This window comes from Aphis gossypii, chromosome X (genome assembly GCF_020184175.1).
Source record: "Aphis gossypii isolate Hap1 chromosome X, ASM2018417v2, whole genome shotgun sequence".
Classification (NCBI taxonomy): Eukaryota; Metazoa; Arthropoda; class Insecta; order Hemiptera; family Aphididae; genus Aphis; species Aphis gossypii.
This window is the reverse complement of record NC_065533.1, coordinates 25194033-25217828: the sequence shown is the minus strand read 5'-3', so window position 1 is coordinate 25217828 and position 23796 is coordinate 25194033. Positions and strand designations below refer to the sequence as shown.

The window sequence follows — 23796 nt, the reverse complement described above, 5'->3', positions numbered from 1 at the left end:
TGAAGGTGTTCGCTTAGTATCATTAAACCGCCCCCGTGATTTTGGTTTTAACAGGTTAGTAGCCAGATTAACAGGTTAGTATGCTATTACCCATCAGTCATCAAGCGTGACTGGCAACTTTTATAAAGTGTAATTATTAAAATTAAAAAATGTCGCTATATTATTAATTATTACTTTTAAATTCAAGTATTTAATTACCAACTTATTTTAAGTTTTGTCAAACTATTGTTATTAACTACTTACTAAGAACAATACTTAAGTATTTTACTTAGTTTTTAATATACACTTTTATTGAATTTGCTCAACTACATTTACTCAGTTAAAATGGAACAATACCATCGAAAATTGATTAACGATTGTATGCCAAAATTAATATGTGTTACTTCTACTTTAGAAACTATTGTTGATAATCTATTAGAAAAAAATGTTATCAATGAATGGATGAAAGATTATATTTTGGTAAGACATTTTTATTTAATTTAGTTCTTTTCTCACACATATAAATATTACTTAGGATTAACAAATGTTTTTATCTATACTTGTTTTGTTTTAGGAACCTCAAGGGGATTCAGTCAAAAAATTATACGAATTAATTCAAGGACGGGGACCTAAAGCATTTACAGATCTATGCGGAGTATTAAAAAAAACAAATAACCTAACAGCTTACAACATTTTAACATCCAAAACAAGGTAGGTACCTTATACTTATTTTACTTAATATTTATTTAAAATTTAAATTTGTATAAAATTGTATAAAAAGCAAATAATTAATTTCTATTTTGAATTCTAAATGATAGATATTATAGTTTTAATGTTTTACAATGATATTTTACAATTATTTTTCTTAACATAAATATACATATTATGTCATCAATCATAAGAAATTAAATGTGGAATAAATATGTGCCAATTAAAATTTTTCTTTATTTTTCTCCCAAATTGTTATGTTCCATGATTCATTTGAATTTAATATCTAAACAATACTATTGTGTGCCAAAGCTATAATATAAACGTTAATCAAATTCAACAATTTGGAAAGTATCACAATTATTACATAATGTTTGATTATATAAATCTTAAAAAAATATTATTGTTGGTGTTATTAAGATACACAAAAATAAATTAGAATAGTAAAATTGCTTAATAAATTTAATACATTCATAAATAATCATCTCAGACAGTATTACAATATTGTATAGATATATTATCAATATTTACTACTAACACCAAAGTATTTAAAAAATGTGTTTTAAATATATAATTTAAGTGTTAACAATATTAATGGGTTATGTTCTTTTAGATATTTTAAAAATATGTGATGCTACACGTTTGAACATTTCTAAAATATAGTTAAGTAATATTACAGAACCATGAAAATTATATAAGTATAACAACATTGTAAAAATATGTATTTTTTTCAAACCTTTTCATCTGATTAAATAAATAATTAGGTTTAAGTACCTATACATTTTCATTGAAACTACATATGAAATTACTAGAGAATACTTAAACCGTCCCAAGACATTCATATTGTGTTTCACCTACAGTATTTATTACTGTAATTTGATATACCCTATTTTATACATAGAACTATTACAAACATATTGTAATGCTGGTTAAATGACTAATCTACCATGGCCATGTTACCCAATATTGTTCAAACTTATGTTCTTATACTATTTTTCCTGTATGCTTTTCATACTATCTATTCCATATTATATCCTAGAATTCACAAAATACTGGGTTCAGTAATAGTCATGACCAACTTATTGTAATGCTTGTGATGACTCGGTCACATTAATTTTATAAATATTTCGTAACATTGATTTTAGAGTCTTTATGAAATTTTCAAAGACAAGTATTTATTTAACATAAAAATTGATAAATTTAATAACTATCTATGTTTTATTAAATTATAATAAAATAAGCAGTAATATTAAAGTAAATTATTATGTATATTAGTCAAGTATACCTGAATTATATTTTCTATCATTATAGTATATTTTATTTTCAATGTATATAATGTAGTTTAAGTATTGTTTATTTATTTGATACATTTCAATAAACAAATATAAAAAATATTTTAATAATAATTTTTTTTGAGAAAATAATATTCCTTGTGAATTGCATTATGTTAGAATTTTTCCAAGAAATTATATAATATAAAATGCCATACTATTTGTGTTTATCATAGTTTTTTTTTTTTATATATATATAAAATCAATTATTAACTTACAATTTATTAACATTTTTCAGTGAAAAATACAAACAAAAATTAAGTTCAATTGAATTACTCGACACAACATTTAATAACACCATAATAGAATGTGATGTCCCATATGTAAAAATTCATCCTGAACGAAAACAAATGAAAAATGCTGATCCACTTATTGGTGTATGTTTATTTTAGTATTTAAGTATATTAAATATTAAAACATTGAATTTTACAGATTTATCCCATGAATTCAAATCCTAAGGGTCATGCATTGATTTTAAATATTAGTGATATAAAAAATAATGATGACACAACAGGAATAGATGTTAACATGACAAACGTAAATAAATTATTTAAAGGCCTAGGATATATTATTCACACAAAAGCAGATGTAACTGAAAAAGTAAGCAAGCAAATATGTGTTGAAATAAAATTATAAAAAAATTCTTTGTAAAATATTGACTTTTAAATTATTTTTTTGTTTATAGAATATTATAAATGTTATTGATATCTTTGTTGATATATGCTATAAAGGAAAAGCTAACTCTATTGTTGTTTTTATAATGTGTCATGGTTATACTGGAAAAGATTCAAACAGATTATCAGATATATTTACTACGGATGGCTTTACTATCAATACTTACTGGATGATTGAACAATTTACAAAGAATGGCTGGTTCACAAATATACCAAAATTATTTTTTATTGATGCGTGTCGGTAAGGTGTATATTTTTTTTATGTGTATTTTGTTGCATATAATGAATACTTTAAATTTTTTAAGTGGAAGAAACAATGAATTTGGGTGGAAATACTGTGATGGTGGAAATAATTATTTAAAGAATGATATTCTCATTAAGCCCCCGATTGGAATATTTACTAACCACCATTTTAGAGATGTGTTTATTGCATATGCCACACTTCCTGGTAAATCATAATTATTATTATAATTACACTAATAAATTGGTACAATGATTTACTTACCCTCTTATCAGTATCTTATTAAAAAGTACGTTTCTTTTTTTCTAGGTTGTACTTCAAAATTTGATCCAATAGAAGGGTCATGGTTTGTACAAAAATTGTGTCAAGTTTTTCGGGAAAAAGCTTGTGATACTGATTTGTTTCAAATGATGCAATTGGTTAGTAATCAAGTTTCACTTTAAAAACTATTTACGCTATTAACATTATCAATACCAAATTAATTTTTTTTTTTTATTTCCTTAGGTGGACATTGAATTACAAAAACTAAACAGCATCGAGCGTGGTTTTCAAACCGTAGAATGGATACTTAAAAATGTCAACAAATTTTTTTACTTTAACCCAGGCTTATATGATGATAATTCAAATTATAATTGAAACTTATCAATGATTAAAACAGAATATAATTTTAAAACTATAATTTAATTATTTTTTAATATCTAATTTTTTATTAAAGTAATATTAATATGATATTATATTTTCAGCTTTTTTATTTAAGTAACTTTTCAACTTGCTGTTTGAATTTATCATAATAAATAAATTATGTTATAACTTATAATAAATGTTTATTTTGTATTATTCAATAGAAAGTTAAGGTTGTTCTTACATAACAGTTGTGATGTAGGTGTTTCGACTTCTAAAGAAGATTATAAAATAACTTATTTAGTAACTAAGTTATTTATTTTTATACATAATTGTAACTTAACTTAGTTATATTGTTAAAATTAAAGTTATTTGTAAAAAGTTATTTACGAATTTTTTTGTATTATAATAACTAATTATTCTGCGCATTGATTTTTCATTTTTTTTTCTTGTAATAATGTCCAATATTTATAAATGTTAAGAACAATTATTATGATACATTATAATTATTATTGTATAGTCGTTTATTTTATAAAAACAATAGTCTGTGCGTTTGTTATTAATTTAATACTATACTAAGACTAATCATATTTCCATTAGATAAAAGTATTAATAAATAAAGTAAAAGATATTTAAAAAAAAAAAAAATAACAGCTTTTACCTTAATTTAGTTAGTTTTTTTATGAGCATTGCTTAACCTAAACTAGTTAAAGAAAATTGGTTAACTTGTCCAGCTTTGTTGGTATCACCAGCCGCAAAAGTAGTATAATAATGAAATTGTAAGTGAATAATAATTTAATTTTCATAATTAATAAAGTATAAACAATTCATCACTCTTAACTTAATTGAAATCTACATTTTATTTGATGTGTAAAACTTAAAAACTGAAGTTCTTATTGAAATTAATTATTATACTCATTATTTTTATTTTCTTATTATTTGGTGAAGATGACTTTTAAAAATTAAATAAACGGATAGCTCACATACCAGTTTTTCATGTGTATATTTTTTTATTTAATGGCTATGTTATAATTCATACACCAAGAAGACAATGGATCGATACAACACTAAGACTAAATGAGCATATTATTAATATGCTAAATGAGGAGGAAACCTATTTCTTCTAAGACATCATAAATATTATGAATATAGTAGTTGCCACAGCCATAGTTCATAAACTTGTTACTAAAAATAAAAATTTCTTTAAATCTTAAATTTTATTTTGACAATAGATAGAACAGTATCTTGAATACATTATTGTGCTGTTATATCTAAATCTTCTAGGATAAAAAATGTAAATGTTTTATTAATAATAATGTTTTATTTTTATATAATATATATTGACAAAGGAAATTATTGATTACTTTTATTATTATATATATGTCATACTATAGTTAGATACTAACTATTATGTATTATAATTTATAAGTTATAATATTATACTGTATTTTCATAAAATTAATCAATATTTGTCAAATCTACAATGTATGAAACAAGCTACCTTACAAATTACTATTTTATATTAATTATGAATTTTGATGTTTTTATACACTTTTTAGAATTCCAGAGAAAAAAAACTAGTTTGATTAATGATTCGTAGAGTAATGATTATCAGACATTATTATCACCAACGCTTTAAATTCTAAATCAATAAGTCGTGATAGAGTTCCCGCACGTATAGCCCGATTCATTATTCTTCCGTCGGCAGCGTCATCGGCCAAAGCGGAATAATTTGGGATATTCTGGAAGCGTGTCCCCGCATCGCCGCATCCATAGTCTTTTAGCCGCCGCAGCCACCGGCCGTTACCCCACACATATATATACATATATATATAGGTACTATGAATTGGCAAAACGGTTCTCCATTCCGTGTCATATAGCTGTACAGTTATGCCCTATGTATAACTAACTTTCAAAATATATAAGACTATTATTTTTGTTTTTTAACGGACCGAGTATAAATTGATATAATATCATTATTACCTGAAAAAATACAGACCAAGGTTTTAATTTATATTTTAAACATTTTTTTTCTCTCAAGCCAAGTTAAAAATCGTAGAAATATTATATACATACAGTTAATGATATAATGCAGAACTTTTTTCAAATACGGGAAAATTAATTCCCCCCTCCCCCATCGAAAATAAACATTTTACTAAGATAAAACTACCAAAAACCTACCTACTCTCGATTTTCAAGTGGCTCCGAGGTTCCATTAGAGCAGCGGTCCACGAACGTAAATTGAAAATACTATACATTATAATATAGTATATTATGTAAAAAAAAAAAAAATTTATTTTCATTAATGGAGTCCTCAATTATTTTTACTATCTCTAAGGTTAGGCCCGGCAAAGAAAAAGTTTGGGAAACACTGCATTAGAGACATTTTTGTACCCAACTGCCTACAGCCTATATTATAACTTATTACATAGGTCCCCTTTTGTCACGTTTGAAAAATAAGCCAACCTCGAGATTATTATTTTTGTCTGTACAACATTCAAGAGTATAGCGTACAACAGTATATAACCGATATTTCATTGTACAAATACGATATGCCCATGCGTTTAGTAAGATTTCTCGTATAATGTTATCGATTGTTATAGGTATTTCTTTTGTTGGTTTCACAAGCAAATCTTAGAATAACAGAGACCCACAAAGGTTAATGCTGTACATATACCTATGTATATCATATAAAAGGGACTGTCTCTATTCAAAGAAACGTCTTGCAGATGTTCAGTTGCCTTCACATGTTTCTATAACGATTTACGGCTATTGTAAACTGCGCCCAAAATACAGGTGAACACAAAATGGGTAGAACACGATTCCGTACGTTTTGTACCCAAGAATTTAATGCAATGTTGCCAGATTTCCATATGGTATTACCTAGTCTATTTGACTTAGGCCGGGGCTATACACGTCGTTTTCCGCCGCGTTTCGTACGCTGCGTATCCCGCGGCGTTTACCGTCGAATTGTAAGTTTATATCGGAGTAGCTAATAGTTATACACGACGGACGTAATACGCCGCGTTGTAATCCGCGGCGGAAAACGCCGTGTATAGCCCTGGCCTTAATTAGAGCATTTTACATGCGTTTCGCTTATACTTAACTATAAGTAAGGGTCCAAACACACGATTATATTTTGCCGGCAGGTCACCCTGTTGCTCCAAGTACAGTATGCCGGAGCCGGCGTCCGGCGTACTGGGTGAATTTACTGATTCCAACGAAAAACGGTACCGTCAATTGACCACAATGTAACCACTATGTATAAAAAATCGGACTTTAAATCCGGTCGTTTGTTTAGTAACATTTATATACTTGACGTACGACAGTGATATATACCTATCAGATAAGCTTTTGTTGTATATCATAAGTACCAGTATAAGTATTTATCAAGTATTAGGTATACAATTATTATTTTACAATTTTTTATACATATTTTTTTTTATATTTTAAACGAATTGACTTTAAATACTAAATAACGACGTATAAAATATTTATCAAAAATTTGCAACAAATAACAAGATATAAAATTATAATTATTTTTTTACATTTTTACAATTTTACAATTTTTCGAATTTTTTTTATATTTTAAGCAAATTGACAATTTTGGGTGTTTTTAATAATCTATTATTTGATCAAAATCGTACGGAGTCGTGTTCCTAAAAAGGTAAAACGTACCTACGGAATCGTGCTTTACCGACACAAAATCACACATATAAACTGCGCCCGAGTTTTTATCAAGTGTAAAAGATGACATGAAAACTGCGCCCGGGTAAAATTTTAAAAACTAATAGCTATGTTTTTGAAAAATTATTTTTAATGTATACTTAATTCGTTATAGCTATATATTATGTACCTAATATGAATAATTAAAATTAAAATTAAATTACGAATTAAAAAAAAATATAATTTTAAAAAGTTAAATAATTACAAATATTTCAAATAATAACATATTATCAATACATTGAAGTTTGCCCATAAAATTATATTTATTATTTAAATTTTTTAACCTTTCGTGTTAATCTTTCAGATCGATCAAATTTATTAACATGATAAAATGTAAACATATCTACCAAGGCATGTTATTATTGTAATAATTAAAGTGTAGATGTTTATGCATTTTTTTCCTTGAACAATAAAAGTTCCACAGTGGAATAGAAATTTGTTTTGTGAACTATAGAAAACGAAATTGTTATATTGCATATATTTGCATATTTGGTATATCTTTATGTACTACCTACTTGAAATTTAACATTGAATTTTTGTCTATTTCAATTACTATTTTAGATATTTTATCTCAATCGATAAATATTATCGATTAATAATAATTCAATTTTTCAGATTAAATAAACATTAAAATAATACTAATAAATATTCATAATTTTTTTATTTAAATTATTCATACATTTTATTTATATTTTAAGTTTTTAACAGTTTTAATAAATATTATTCACTATTTCATTGCAAATTAAATATTTTCGCGCTTATTATTTTTACATTTTTTAAGCGTATAATATCGTTTTATTGAACCTCGTATTTTAAAATTTTATAAAGCATATTAATATACTAAAGTTTTAGAGTATGAACAACCACCCTTTAGTAATAATTTATAAAATAAATATACCTTTATATCCACATTCAAAATTGTTTGATTGATAAATTTTAATGTCCCAGTCAGCCGTCTAGTTGTTTTATGAGAGTTAGGCCGATTCAAAACGATAATAGAAGCCGTATTTTTGGTTATAGATGTATTTATATTAATTATGCAGTCAGTTTTAAAATTGGGTACTTGTATAGTTATATTTTTTCAAGTATTACTAATAGGTAATAACTAATAAGTAATAACAGTAATAAAGAATGTGTAAAATAATAGTAATGCATTATTTAAGTCTAAAGAATAAAGATAGTACTTAGGTATATTTGATTATATTATTTTAAATATTTATAGTTAACATATAGGTATATGTAGCAAGTAAACGTTAATATTATATTAATTGCAGTATATTATTAAATATCTCCCGTCGAGATACTATACGACCTACCTTTAGTAGTAAGCGTCACACACCGGCGTCAGTTTGTCGCTCGCTCGAGATATTTTATCGGCCAAAAGATCGAACACACTACACACACAAAGAATACTTTATATAATAGGTACCTATACACATTTCATTATTATAGTATTAGTATGCTACCTTATTTATACAAAAGGCTTGGTATTTCGACGGTCCCTGGCAGGAACTTCCTGTCGTCAACGATTAATCACTATTTGTACTAATACCACGAATATCCCGAGCTATAGAGAGTCTATATTATTATATATTATTATTATATTATAGGATCTCTAGCCCGAGCGCTTTTTTTAGGATTACATTAATTATTTAATAATTATTAATCTCTGTAGGTATCAAATAAATTTATAAAATGTGTGTGAAGAAGCCGTTAACTACGATCAAAGCATAATAAAAATCGACCGAAATTCCAAATTCGTTTAAATTTCAAACGTGGTTACCGTCTATTAAGTATTAGACATATATAATATTAATATTACACAAATATAATACCTTTATCGGTAATCTGCGGTGATAGGCCTGATTATTAAATATAGATCCTATGAAGTAATATGGTCAACCTGGTTTTAATTATTGTTTTATTGCATATAAAGTTATAACTTATAATAAAATTGACACAGTATGATAAAAATTTATCGAATAAATAATAATAGGTACCGAATGGAATTAATGTTATGTGCATCACGTATACATAGACGGCACAATCTTAAATAGACGTCTGTATTATACTATATAAATACTATAATAGTATCAGGGCCGAATTTAATCGCAGGCTAATGGGCCCGTACCACAACAGGGCTCTCACCACACATCACACAGCTAAAAAAATAAAGCTCCGTCTAATAATTAAATAATACTTTTTTTCGTTTAAACGTTGTTAATTGTTATATTGTGATTACAAATTTAATCTTTTTCAGTTTTCTAAAATTGATTTTGCGTAATGAAAAATATTGTTAATTTTCAAGGCACATAGGTATACTATATTATACTATATAGTATTATGCCCTTCCTATTTTTGAAAAACCCTCTGGTAGGGCCCACGTCACAATTGAGCCTAAGGGCTCACAAATCCTATATCCGGCTTTCAATAGTATACTTACATATTAACATATATTATCCTATTATAAGGTAAATTAAGGTTAAATTTATTAACATGGTAAAATGTAAACATATCTATCAAGGCGTGTTATTATAGTAATAAATTATTACTAATAATTAAAGTGCAGATGTTCATGTATTTTTTTTCCTATAATAATAAAAGTTGCACAGTATAATAAAAATTTGTTTTGTGACCTAAGCTACATAGAATAAGAAATCAAAATTGTTATGTTGTAGATATATAATTGCATATTCGATCCATTTTTCTTTCAAAGCATATTTATCTTTTATAAGTGCATAATAATGCGAACTTGGTATATCCTTAAATACTACTTGAAATTTAACATTGAATTAATGTCTATTGCAATTACTATTTTAGACATTTAATCGATTAATGATAATTTAATTTTTCGGATTAAATAAACATTAAAAGAATACCAATAAAAATCCATAATTTTTTTATTTAATTTATTTATATTTTAAGTTTTTAACAGTTTTAATAAATATTATTCACTACTCCATTGCAGATTTAATATTTTCGTGCAAATTTTTGCATTTTTTTTATCGACATAATTGAAAATTGTATTAAGCATATTATATTAAAGTTTTTTGGACTATTGACTTCAAATTTAAAACGGAATTCGTAAGTTTACAATACAAACATACTAACAATTATAAAAAAAAAATTTGGCTTTTTGTATATTTCTTATAATAATTTTATTCAATAAGTTTATAGATTCTATACATTTAACATTTATTCTAATACTAATAGTTTCAACTTTGTGAAATGAAATATGAATTTTTTATTAGAAAATGTAAAATGAAATTGGTATGTTTACAAAAAAATCATAATATTAAATAAAAATAATTATTTTGTTTTTTTTTTTTTTTATTTATTTAATTGTTTTATTCAATAAGTTATATAATAGTTTCTCTACATTTAATAATCATTCTAATGCTAATAGTTTCAACTGTATAAAATGAAATTTGAATTTTTTATTAGAAAATTCAATATGAAATTGGTATGTTTACAATATAATCATAATATTAATTATAAAAAAAGAATTTTATTTTTATTCATTTATTATTATCATTTTCTTCAATAACTTATACTATAGTTTCTAAACATTAAATACTTATTCTAATGCTAATAGTTTCAACTGTGTAAAATGAAATTTGAATTTTTTATTAGAAAATTCAATATGAAATTGGTTTGTTTACAATAAAATCATAATATTAATTATAAAAAAAGAATTTTATTTTTATTTATTTATTATTATCATTTTCTTCAATAACTTATATTATAGTTTCTCTACATTTAATACTTATGCTAATGCTAATAGTTTCAACTGTGTAAAATGAAATTTGAATTTTTTATTAGTAAATTTTAAATGGAATTGGTATGTTTACAATAGGTACAAACACAATTATAGTTATAAAAAATTATTTTGTTTTTTTTTTTTTAATTATTTAATTGTTTTATTAAATAACTTATATTATAGTTTCTCTACATTTAATGCTTATTGTAATGCTTATAATTTCAACTGTGTAAAATGAAATTTGAATTTTTTATTAGCGAATTTTAAATGGAATTGGTGTGTTTACAATAGGTACAAACATAATTATAGTTATAAAAAATTATTTTGTTTTTTTTTTTTATTTATTTAATTGTTTTATTCAATAAGTTATATAATAGTTTCTCTACATTTAATGCTTATTGAAATGCTAATAGTTTTAAGCCTGTAAAATGAAATTTGAATTTTATATTAGAAAATTTTAAATGGAATTTGTATGTTTACAATAACATCATAATATTAAATTAAAAAAATTATTTTGTTTTTTTTTTTATTTATTTAATTGTTTTATTCAATAAGTTTTATAATAGTTTCTCTACATTTAATACTCATTCTAATGCTTATAATATCAACTGTATAAAATAAAATTTGAATTTTATATTAGAAAATTTAAAATGAAATTGGTATGTTTACAATAAAATCATAATAACAGTTATAAAAAAAAGGATTTTATTTTTTTTATATTTCAATTAATTGTTTAATTAAATAACTTATATTATAGTTTCTCTACATTTAATGCTTATTGTAATGCTAATAGTTTCAACTGTGTAAAATGAAATTTGAATTTTTTATTAGTAAATTTTAAATGGAATTGGTATGTTTACAATAGTACAAACACAATTATAGTTATAAAAAATTATTTTGTTTTTTTTTTTTTTTTTTATTTAATTGTTTTATTAAATAACTATATTATAGTTTCTGTACATTTAATGCTTATTGTAATGCTTATAATTTCAACTGTGTAAAATGAAATTTGAATTTTTTATTAGCGAATTTTAAATGGAATTGGTGTGTTTACAATAGGTGCAAACATATTATAGTAATAAAAAATTATTTTGTTTTTTTTTTTATTATTTAATTGTTTTATTCAATAAGTTATATAATAGTTTCTCTACATTTAATGCTTATTGAAATGCTATTTTAAAGTCTGTATAAAATGAAATTTGAATTTTATATTAGAAAATTTTAAATGGAATTGGTATGTTTACAATAACATCATAATATTAAATATAAAAATTATTTTGTTTTTTTTTTTTTATTTATTTAATTGTTTTATTCAATAAGTTATATAATAGTTTCTCTACATTTAATACTCATTCTAATGCTTATAATATCAACTGTATAAAATGAAATTTGAATTTTATATTAGAAAATTTAAAATGAAATTGGTATGTCTACAATAAAATCATAATAACAGTTATTAAATAATGGATTTTATTTTTTTTATATTTCATTTAATTGTTTTATTCAATAGCTTATATTATACTCTCTCTACATTTAATGCTTATTGTAATGCTAATAGTTTGAACTGTATAAAATGAAATTTGAATTTTTTATTAGAAAATTCAAAATGAAATTGGTATGTTTACAATACAACCATATTATTAATTATAAAAAAGGATTTTATTTTTATTTATTTAATATTGTAATTTTATTCAATAAGTCATATTTTAGTTACTCTACATTTAACAATAGATTTTAAAGGTAACTGTTTCAAAAGTGTGTGATTAAAACCAAATGAATAAAATAGTATTCTGCTAGTTGTCTTTATCCTGTTTTCCACTCTTTATTTCCTTGTTTTTTGTCTTGTGTAATTGTGGATTGTTGCTGCTAGATGTTTCATTTTCTTTGTATCTGCGGTGCTGCTATTGACGTTTTGCTGGATTTATCCAGTTGTTTATCTTGACTTTCTAAAATGGAATACGATTAATTTTTGTTCCCAATGTCCTAATTAGTTATTAAAAAGAGTTTACTCCCTTATTATTCATTCAATTTTATGTTCACTTATTTCTTTAGATTGAAAATTGCTGGAAAAATTAAGTTAACATTTGATAGGATGTAGGTGGTTACTATTTTAGTTGTTTCGGCGGTAATTCATAAGTCTCTCTGTATGTAGTGTTGGTATTTATTGGAATTCCTGTGTTGTATTCCATGATATTACTATTCTATGATAAATACAATATAAGGATTTATTAAACTCGGAGATCACCAAAATCTAAATGGACATCTTAGGTTTTATGTTACGGGACATGTAGCAAATAATTAAATAATATTCTGTTCATTACTTCAATCCTCTGTTCCACTGTGATGGGTTTGGGTTTTCCTTGTATTATGGTCCGTGTACTGGTTGATGGGTCCTGCTCAACAGTTTTTTTCCTCGATTACAGTTTTGTTATTATGGATTTTACTGGAATCACCCAGTTGTTCTTCTTTTCCATCTGAAATTAAATATGATTAATTTGTGTTCACTTACGCACCTTCAGTTAATTATATAGCTGATCAAATTATATACTTTAATAGTAGGGTTGTAAATAAAAACAGTCTTGTCCCTAATTTCTGAATAATATTATCCGCGTCCACGTATGTTAATGTCGTAAGAGCAAAGTACTATAGGTCTATAATCAACGACTGCAATAGAATACCATGTATCGGAAATAAACAAAACAATAAAAATATATTGAAATATTCTTACCATTTATTTATTTTACCTGTTTTTCGCAATAACCGTTCACTATTGCTCATTCGGTGTTCGTAATTTTGACTGGTGAATTGCGTTTGTACAACGTTTTGAAATATATTATAGACGATCGATCAGGTACTGTCTCGCGAATCCTATAATATAATTTTTTTTCTTATTATTTCATTTGTTTTTAATGTGACCGTGTCGGTTTTTTATTTAAAATATTAATATAATATACCCGTTGTTATCATTATCAGTTATCAGTTTATCACTAACTTATATCATAGTACCATAGCATTATTCTGTGCTATTACAAAGATATAGCTGGTCAGGAACAGTTGTAGTTCAGGGACCACGACTATAGATAATATATTATATAATATTCAATAACCTATATTATAGATTCTCTACATTTAATGCTTATTGTATTGCTCATAGTTTCAATTGTATAAAACGAATTTTGGATTTTATATTAGAAAATTCAAAATGAAATTGGTATGTTTACAATAAAACCATGATATTAATTATAAAAAAAGAATTTTATTTTTATTCATTTATTATTATCATTTTCTTCAATAACATATATTATAGTTTCTATACATTTAATACTTATTCTAATGCTAATAGTTCAACTGTGTAAAATGAAATTTGAATTTTTTATTAGTAATTTTAAATGGAATTGGTATGTTTACAATAGGTACAAACACAATTATAGTTATAAAAAATTATTTTGTTTTTTTTTTTTATTTATTTAATTGTTTTATTCAATAAGTTATATAATAGTTTCTCTACATTTAATGCTTATTGAAATGCTAATAGTTTCAAGTCTGTAAAATGAAATTTGAATTTTATATTAGAAAATTTTAAATGGAATTGGTATGTTTACAATAACATCATAATATTAAATATAAAAATTATTTTGTTTTTTTTTTTTTATTTATTTAATTGTTTTATTCAATAAGTTATATAATAGTTTCTCTACATTTAATACTCATTCTAATGCTTATAATATCAACTGTATAAAATGAAATTTGAATTTTATATTAGAAAATTTAAAATGAAATTGGTATGTTTACAATAAAATCATAATAACAGTTATTAAAAAATGGATTTTATTTTTTTTATATTTCAATTAATTGTTTAATTAAATAACTTATATTATAGTTTCTCTACATTTAATGCTTATTGTAATGCTAATAGTTTCAACTGTGTAAAATGAAATTTGAATTTTTTATTAGTAAATTTTAAATGAATTGGTATGTTTACAATAGGTACAAAACACATTATAGTTATAAAAAATTATTTTGTTTTTTTTTTTTTAATTATTTAATTGTTTTATTAAATAACTTATATTATATTTGTTTCTCTACATTTAATGCTTATTGTAATGCTTATAATTTCAACTGTGTAAAATGAAATTTGAATTTTTTATTAGCGAATTTTAATGGAATTGGTGTGTTTACAATAGGTACAAACATAATTATAGTTATAAAAAATTATTTTGTTTTTTTTTTTTATTTATTTAATTGTTTTATTCAATAAGTTATATAATAGTTTCTCTACATTTAATGCTTATTGAAATGCTAATAGTTTTAAGCCTGTAAAATGAAATTTGAATTTTATATTAGAAAATTTTAAATGGAATTTGTATGTTTACAATAACATCATAATATTAAATATAAAAATTATTTTGTTTTTTTTTTTTATTTATTTAATTGTTTTATTCAATAAGTTTTATAATAGTTTCTCTACATTTAATACTCATTCTAATGCTTATAATATCAACACTGTATAAAATAAATTTGAATTTTATATTAGAAAATTTAAAATGAAATTGGTATGTTTACAATAAAATCATAATAACAGTTATAAAAAATGGATTTTATTTTTTTTATATTTCAATTAATTGTTTAATTAAATAACTTATATTATAGTTTCTCTACATTTAATGCTTATTGTAATGCTAATAGTTTCAACTGTGTAAAATGAAATTTGAATTTTTATTAGTAAATTTTAAATGGAATTGGTATGTTTACAATAGGTACAAACACAATTATAGTTATAAAAAATTATTTTGTTTTTTTTTTTTATTTAATACGTATGTTATTGTCGTAAGAGCAAAGTACTATAGGTCTATAATCAACGACTGCAATAGAATACCATGTATCGGAAATAAACAAAACAATAAAAATATATTGAAATATTCTTACCATTTATTTTTTTACCTGTTTTTCGCAATAACCGTTCACTATTGCTCATTCGGTGTTCGTATTTTGACTGGTGAATTGCGTTTGTACAACGTTTTGAAATATATTATAGACGATCGATCAGGTACTGTCTCGCGAATCCTATAATATATTTTTTTTCTTATTATTTCATTTGTTTTTAATGTGACCGTGTCGGTTTTTTATTAAAATATTAATATAATATACCCGTTTTATCATTATCAGTTATCAGTTTATCACTAACTTATATCATAGTACCATAGCATTATTCTGTGCTATTACAAAGATATAGCTGGTCAGGACAGTTGTAGTTCAGGGACCACGACTATAGATAATATATATATAATATTCAATAACCTATATTATAGATTCTCTACATTTAATGCTTATTGTATTGCTCATAGTTTCAATTGTATAAAACGAATTTTGGATTTTATATTAGAAAATTCAAAATGAAATTGGTATGTTTACAATAAAATCATAATATTAATTATAAAAAAATAATTTTATTTTTATTAATTTATTATTATCATTTTCTTCAATAAGTTATATTATAGTTTCTCTACATTTAATACTTATTCTAATGCTAATAGTTTCAACTGTGTAAAATGAAATTTGAATTTTTTATTAGTAATTTTAAATGGAATTGGTATGTTTACAATAGGTACAACCAATTATAGTTATAAAAATTATTTTGTTTTTTTTTTTATTTATTTAATTGTTTTATTCAATAAGTTTTATAATAGTTTCTCTACATTTAATGCTTATTGTAATGCTAATAGTTTTAAGTCTGTAAAATGAAATTTGAATTTTATAGTAGAAAATTTTAAATGGAATTGGTATGTTTACAATAACATCATAATATTAAATATAAAAATTATTTTGTTTTTTTTTTTTATTTATTTAATTGTTTTATTCAATAAGGTATATAATAGTTTCTCTACATTGAATACTCATTCTAATGCTTATAATATCAACTGTATAAAATAAAATTTGAATTTTATATTAGAAAATTTAAAATGAAATTGGTATGTTTACAATAAAATCATAATAACAGTTATTAAAAATGGATTTTATTATTTTTATATTTCATTTAATTGTTTTATTCAATAGCTTATATTATACTCTCTCTACATTAATGCTTATTGTAATGCTAATAGTTTCAACTGTGTAAAATAAAATTTGAATTTTTTATTAGAAATTTAAAATGAAATTGGTATGTTTACAATAAAATCGTAATAACAGTTATTAAATAATGGATTTTATTTTTTTTATATTTCATTTAATTGTTTTATTCATAGCTTATATTATACTCTCTCTACATTTAATGCTTATTGTTATGCTAATAGTTTCAACTGTGTAAAATAAATTTGAATTTTTTATTAGAAAATTTAAAATGAAATTGGTATGTTTACAATAAAATCATAATAACAGTTATTAAAAATGGATTTTATTTTTTTTATATTTCAATTAATTGTTTAATTAATAACTTATATTATAGTTTCTCTACATTTAATGCTTATTGTAATGCTAATAGTTTCAACTGTGTAAAATAAAATTTGAATTTTTTATTAGAAAATTTAAAATGAAATTGGTATGTCTACAATAAAATCATAATAACAGTTATTAAATAATGGATTTTATTTTTTTTATATTCATTTAATTGTTTTATTCAATAGCTTATATTATACTCTCTCTACATTTAATGCTTATTGTAATGCTAATAGTTTCAACTGTGTAAAATAAATTTGAATTTTTTATTAGAAAATTTAAAATGAAATTGGTATGTTTACAATAAAATCATAATTACAGTTATTAAATAATGGATTTTATTTTTTTTTATTCATTTAATTGTTTTATTCAATTTTTTATATTATACTCTCTCTACATTTAATGCTTATTGTAATGCTAATAGTTTGAACTGTATAGAATGAATTTGAATTTTTTATTAGAAAATTTAAAATGGGTGGTATTTTACAATACAACCATATTATTAATTATAAAAAAGGATTTTATTTTTATTTATTTAATATTGTAATTTTATTCAATAAGTCATATTTTAGTTACTCTACATTTAACAATAGATTTTAAAGGTAACTGTTTCAAAAGTGTGTGATTAAAACCAAATGAATAAAATAGTATTCTGCTAGTTGTCTTTATCCTGTTTTCCACTCTTTATTTCCTTGTTTTTTGTCTTGTGTAATTGTGGATTGTTGCTGCTAGATGTTTCATTTTCTTTGTATCTGCGGTGCTGCTATTGACGTTTTGCTGGATTTATCCAGTTGTTTATCTTGACTTTCTAAAATGGAATACGATTAATTTTTGTTCCCAAATGTCCTAATTAGTTATTAAAAAGAGTTTACTCCCTTATTATTCATTCAATTTTATGTTCACTTATTTCTTTAGATTGAAAATTGCTGGAAAAATAAGTTAACATTTGATAGGATGTAGGTGGTTACTATTTTAGTTGTTTCGGCGGTAATTCATAAGTCTCTCTGTATGTAGTGTTGGTATTTATTGGAATTCCTGTGTTTGTATTCCATGATATTACTATTCTATGATAATACAATATAAGGATTTATTAAACTCGGAGATCACCAAAATCTAAATGGACATCTTAGGTTTTATGTTACGGGACATGTAGCAAATAATTAAATAATATTCTGTTCATTACTTCAATCCTCTGTTCCACTGTGATGGGTTTGGGGTTTCCTTGTATTATGGTCCGTGTACTGGTTGATGGGTCCTGCTCAACAGTTTTTTTCCTCGATTACAGTTTTGTTATTATGGATTTTACTGGAATCACCCAGTTGTTCTTCTTTTCCATCTGAAATTAAATATGATTAATTTGTGTTCACTTACGCACCTTCAGTTAATTATATAGCTGATCAAATTATACTTTAATAGTAGGGTTGTTAAATTAAAAACAGTCTTGTCCCTAATTTCTGAATAATATTATCCGCGTCCACGTATGTTAATGTCGTAAGAGCAAAGTACTATAGGTCTATAATCAACGACTGCAATAGAATACCATGTATCGGAAATAAACAAAACAATAAAAATATATTGAAATATTCTTACCATTTATTTATTTTACCTGTATTTCGCAATAACCGTTCACTATTGCTCATTCGGTGTTCGTAATTTTGACTGGTGAATTGCGTTTGTACAACGTTTTGAAATATATTATAGACGATCGATCAGGTACTGTCTCGCGAATCCTATAATATAATTTTTTTTCTTATTATTTCATTTGTTTTTAATGTGACCGTGTCGGTTTTTTATTTAAAATATTAATATAATATACCCGTTGTTATCATTATCAGTTATCAGTTTATCACTAACTTATATCATAGTACCATAGCATTATTCTGTGCTATTACAAAGATATAGCTGGTCAGGAACAGTTGTAGTTCAGGGACCACGACTATAGATAATATATTATATAATATTCAATAACCTATATTATAGATTCTCTACTCTACATTTAATGCTTATTGTATTGCTCATAGTTTCAATTGTATAAAACGAATTTTGGATTTTATATTAGAAAATTCAAAATGAAATTGGTATGTTTACAATAAAACCATGATATTAATTATAAAAAAAGAATTTTATTTTTATTCATTTATTATTATCATTTTCTTCAATAACATATATTATAGTTTCTATACATTTAATACTTATTCTAATGCTAATAGTTTCAACTGTGTAAAATGAAATTTGAATTTTTTATTAGTAAATTTTAAATGGAATTGGTATGTTTACAATAGGTACAAACACAATTATAGTTATAAAAAATTATTTTGTTTTTTTTTTTTATTTATTTAATTGTTTTATTCAATAAGTTATATAATAGTTTCTCTACATTTAATGCTTATTGAAATGCTAATAGTTTTAAGTCTGTAAAATGAAATTTGAATTTTATATTAGAAAATTTTAAATGGAATTGGTATGTTTACAATAACATCATAATATTAAATATAAAAATTATTTTGTTTTTTTTTTTTATTTATTTAATTGTTTTATTCAATAAGTTATATAATAGTTTCTCTACATTTAATACTCATTCTAATGCTTATAATATCAACTGTATAAAATGAAATTTGAATTTTATATTAGAAAATTTAAAATGAAATTGGTATTTTACAATAAAATCATAATAACAGTTATTAAAAAATGGATTTTATTTTTTTTATATTTCAATTAATTGTTTTATTAAATAACTTATATTATAGTTTCTCTACATTTAATGCTTATTGTAATGCTAATAGTTTCAACTGTGTAAAATGAAATTTGAATTTTTTATTAGTAATTTTAAATGGAATTGGTATGTTTACAATAGGTACAAACACAATTATAGTTATAAAAATTATTTTTTTTTTTTTTTTAATTATTTAATTGTTTTATTAAATAACTTATATTATACTCTCTCTACATTTAATGCTTATTGTAATGCTAATAGTTTCAACTGTGTAAAATGAAATTTGAATTTTTTATTAGCGAATTTTAAATGGAATTGGTGTGTTTACAATAGGTACAAACATAATTATAGTTATAAAAAATTATTTTGTTTTTTTTTTTTATTTATTTAATTGTTTTATTCAATAAGTTATATAATAGTTTCTCTACATTTAATGCTTATTGAAATGCTAATAGTTTTAAGTCTGTAAAATGAAATTTGAATTTTATATTAGAAAATTTTAAATGGAATTGGTATGTTTACAATAACATCATAATATTAAATATAAAAATTATTTTGTTTTTTTTTTTTTATTTATTTAATTGTTTTATTCAATAAGTTTTATAATAGTTTCTCTACATTTAATACTCATTCTAATGCTTATAATATCAACTGTATAAAATAAAATTTGAATTTCATATTAGAAAATTTAAAATGAAATTGGTATGTTTACAATAAAATCATAATAACAGTTATAAAAAATGGATTTTATTTTTTTATATTTCAATTAATTGTTTAATTAAATAACTTATATTATAGTTTCTCTACATTTAATGCTTATTGTAATGCTAATAGTTTCAACTGTGTAAAATGAAATTTGAATTTTTTATTAGTAAATTTTAAATGGAATTGGTATGTTTACAATAGGTACAAACACAATTATAGTTATAAAAAATTATTTTGTTTTTTTTTTTTATTTTATACGTATGTTAATGTCGTAAGAGCAAAGTACTATAGGTCTATAATCAACGACTGCAATAGAACCATGTATCGGAAATAAACAAAACAATAAAAATATATTGAAATTTCTTACCATTTATTTTTTTTCCTGTATTTCGCAATAACCGTTCACTATTGCTCATTCGGTGTTCGTAATTTTGACTGGTGAATTGCGTTTGTACAACGTTTTGAATATATTATAGACGATCGATCAGGTACTGTCTCGCGAATCCTATAATATAATTTTTTTTCTTATTATTTCATTTGTTTTTAATGTGACCGTGTCGGTTTTTTATTTAAAATATTAATTAATTACCCGTTGTTATCATTATCAGTTATCAGTTTATCACTAACTTATATCATAGTACCATAGCATTATTCTGTGCTATTACAAAGATATAGCTGGTCAGGAACAGTTGTAGTTCAGGGACCACGACTATAGATATATATTATATAATATTCAATAACCTATATTATAGATTCTCTACATTTAATGCTTATTGTATTGCTCATAGTTTCAATTGTATAAAACGAATTTTGGATTTTATATTAGAAAATTCAAAATGAAATTGGTATGTTTACAATAAAAATGATATTAATTATAAAAAAAGAATTTTATTTTTATTATTTATTATTATCATTTTCTTCAATAACTTATATTATAGTTTCTCTACATTTAATACTTATTCTAATGCTAATAGTTTCAACTGTGTAAAATGAAATTTGAATTTTTTATTAGTAAATTTTAAATGGAATTGGTATGTTTACAATAGGTACAAACCAATTATAGTTATAAAAAATTATTTTTTTTTTTTTTATTTATTTAATTGTTTTATTCAATAAGTTTTATAATAGTTTCTCTACATTTAATGCTTATTGTAATGCTAATAGTTTTAAGTCTGTAAAATGAAATTTGAATTTTATAGTAAAAATTTTAAATGAATTGGTATGTTTACAATAACATCATATATTAAATATAAAAATTATTTTGTTTTTTTTTTTTTATTTATTAATTGTTTTATTCAATAGGTATATAATAGTTTCTCTACATTGAATACTCATTCTAATGCTTATAATATCAACTGTATAAAATAAATTTGAATTTTATATTAGAAAATTAAAATGAAATTGGTATGTTTACAATAAAATCATAATAACAGTTATTAAAAATGGATTTTATTATTTTTATTCATTTAATTGTTTTATTCAATAACTTATATTATAGTTTCTCTACATTTAATGCTTATTGTAATGCTAATAGTTTCAACTGTGTAAAATATAATTTGAATTTTTTATTAGAAAATTCAAAATGAAATTGGTATGTTTACAATAAATACAAATATAATAATAGTTATAAAAAGTTAATGGATTTTTTTTTTTTTATATTTCATTAAATTGTTTTATTCACTAAGTTATATTATAGTTTCTCTACATTTAATACTTATTCTAATGCTAATAGTTTCAACTGTGTAAAATAAAATTTGAATTTTTTATTAGCAAATTTTAAATGAAATTGGTATGATTACATTAAAATCATAATTATAGTTATTAAAAAATGGATTTTATTTTCATATATTTCATTTAATTGTTTAATTAAATAACTTATATTATAGTTTCTCTACATTTAATACTTATTCTAATGCTAATAGTTTCAACTGTGTAAAATGAAATTTGAATTTTTTATCAAAAAATTTATAATAGAATTGGTATGTTTACAATAAAATCATAATAACAGTTATTAAATAATGGATTTTATTTTTTTTATATCATTAATTGTTTTATTCAATAGCTTATATTATACTCTCTCTACATTTAATGCTTATTGTAATGCTAATAGTTTCAACTGTGTAAAATAAAATTTGAATTTTTATTAGAAAATTTAAAAAAATTGGTATGTTTACAATAAAATCATAATTACAGTTATTAAATAATGGATTTTATTTTTTTTATATTTCATTTAATTGTTTTATTCAATTTTTTATATTATACTCTCTCTACATTTAATGCTTATTGTAATGCTAATAGTTTGAACTGTATAGAATGAAATTTGAATTTTTTATTAGAAAATTTAAAATGAAATTGGTATGTTTACAATAAAATCATAATAACAGTTATTAAAAAATGGATTTTATTTTTTTTATATTTCAATTAATTGTTTAATTAAATAACTTATATTATAGTTTCTCTACATTTAATGCTTATTGTAATGCTAATAGTTTCAACTGTGTAAAATAAAATTTGAATTTTTTATTAGAAAATTTAAAATGAAATTGGTATGTCTACAATAAAATCATAATAACAGTTATTAAATAATGGATTTTATTTTTTTTATATTTCATTTAATTGTTTTATTCAATAGCTTATATTATACTCTCTCTACATTTAATGCTTATTGTAATGCTAATAGTTTCAACTGTGTAAAATAAAATTTGAATTTTTTATTAGAAAATTTAAAATGAAATTGGTATGTTTACAATAAAATCATAATAACAGTTATTAAATAATGGATTTTATTTTTTTATATTTCATTTAATTGTTTTATTCAATAGCTTATATTATACTCTCTCTACATTTAATGCTTATTGTAATGCTAATAGTTTCAACTGTGTAAAATAAAATTTGAATTTTTTATT

General features: G+C 22.4%; 1 protein-coding gene and 1 long non-coding RNA gene across 3 annotated transcripts; one reads left to right on the top strand and one right to left on the bottom strand.

Annotated features, from left to right (window-relative positions):
* The first annotated feature begins 265 nt into the window (after nucleotides 1-265).
* LOC114119019 (caspase-2-like) lies at nucleotides 266-3669 on the top strand. Its single transcript, XM_027980475.2, has 8 exons — nucleotides 266-459; nucleotides 554-690; nucleotides 2257-2395; nucleotides 2451-2618; nucleotides 2704-2933; nucleotides 2998-3140; nucleotides 3243-3352; nucleotides 3438-3669. Exons 1-8 carry the CDS (start codon nucleotides 325-327, stop codon nucleotides 3567-3569), a joined length of 1194 nt encoding a protein of 397 aa, XP_027836276.2. The 5' UTR covers nucleotides 266-324; the 3' UTR covers nucleotides 3570-3669.
* A 14764-nt stretch (nucleotides 3670-18433) lies between these two features.
* Nucleotides 18434-19414, bottom strand: LOC126552205 (uncharacterized). Of its 2 annotated transcripts, none has more exons than XR_007606056.1 (4): nucleotides 19063-19414; nucleotides 18881-18998; nucleotides 18656-18808; nucleotides 18434-18536 (listed from the first exon to the last, which is right to left on the bottom strand). It is a non-coding gene; the product is annotated as an uncharacterized LOC126552205 (long non-coding RNA). The 2 variants fall into 2 exon arrangements; XR_007606055.1 differs by having other exon boundaries at nucleotides 19079-19413.
* Between the last annotated feature and the right edge of the window lie 4382 nt (nucleotides 19415-23796).

What these genes read in the sequence shown, in the direction of transcription:
- LOC114119019 (XM_027980475.2), top strand. Translation starts at nt 325, where the DNA reads ATGGAACAATACCATCGAAAATTGATTAACGATTGTATGCCAAAATTA. An exon ending in TGCATATGCCACACTTCCTG is followed by an intron (nt 3,141 to 3,242) that starts GTAAATCATAAT and finishes CTTTTTTTCTAG; the next exon opens with GTTGTACTTCAAAATTTGAT. An exon ending in TGTTTCAAATGATGCAATTG is followed by an intron (nt 3,353 to 3,437) that starts GTTAGTAATCAA and finishes TTATTTCCTTAG; the next exon opens with GTGGACATTGAATTACAAAA.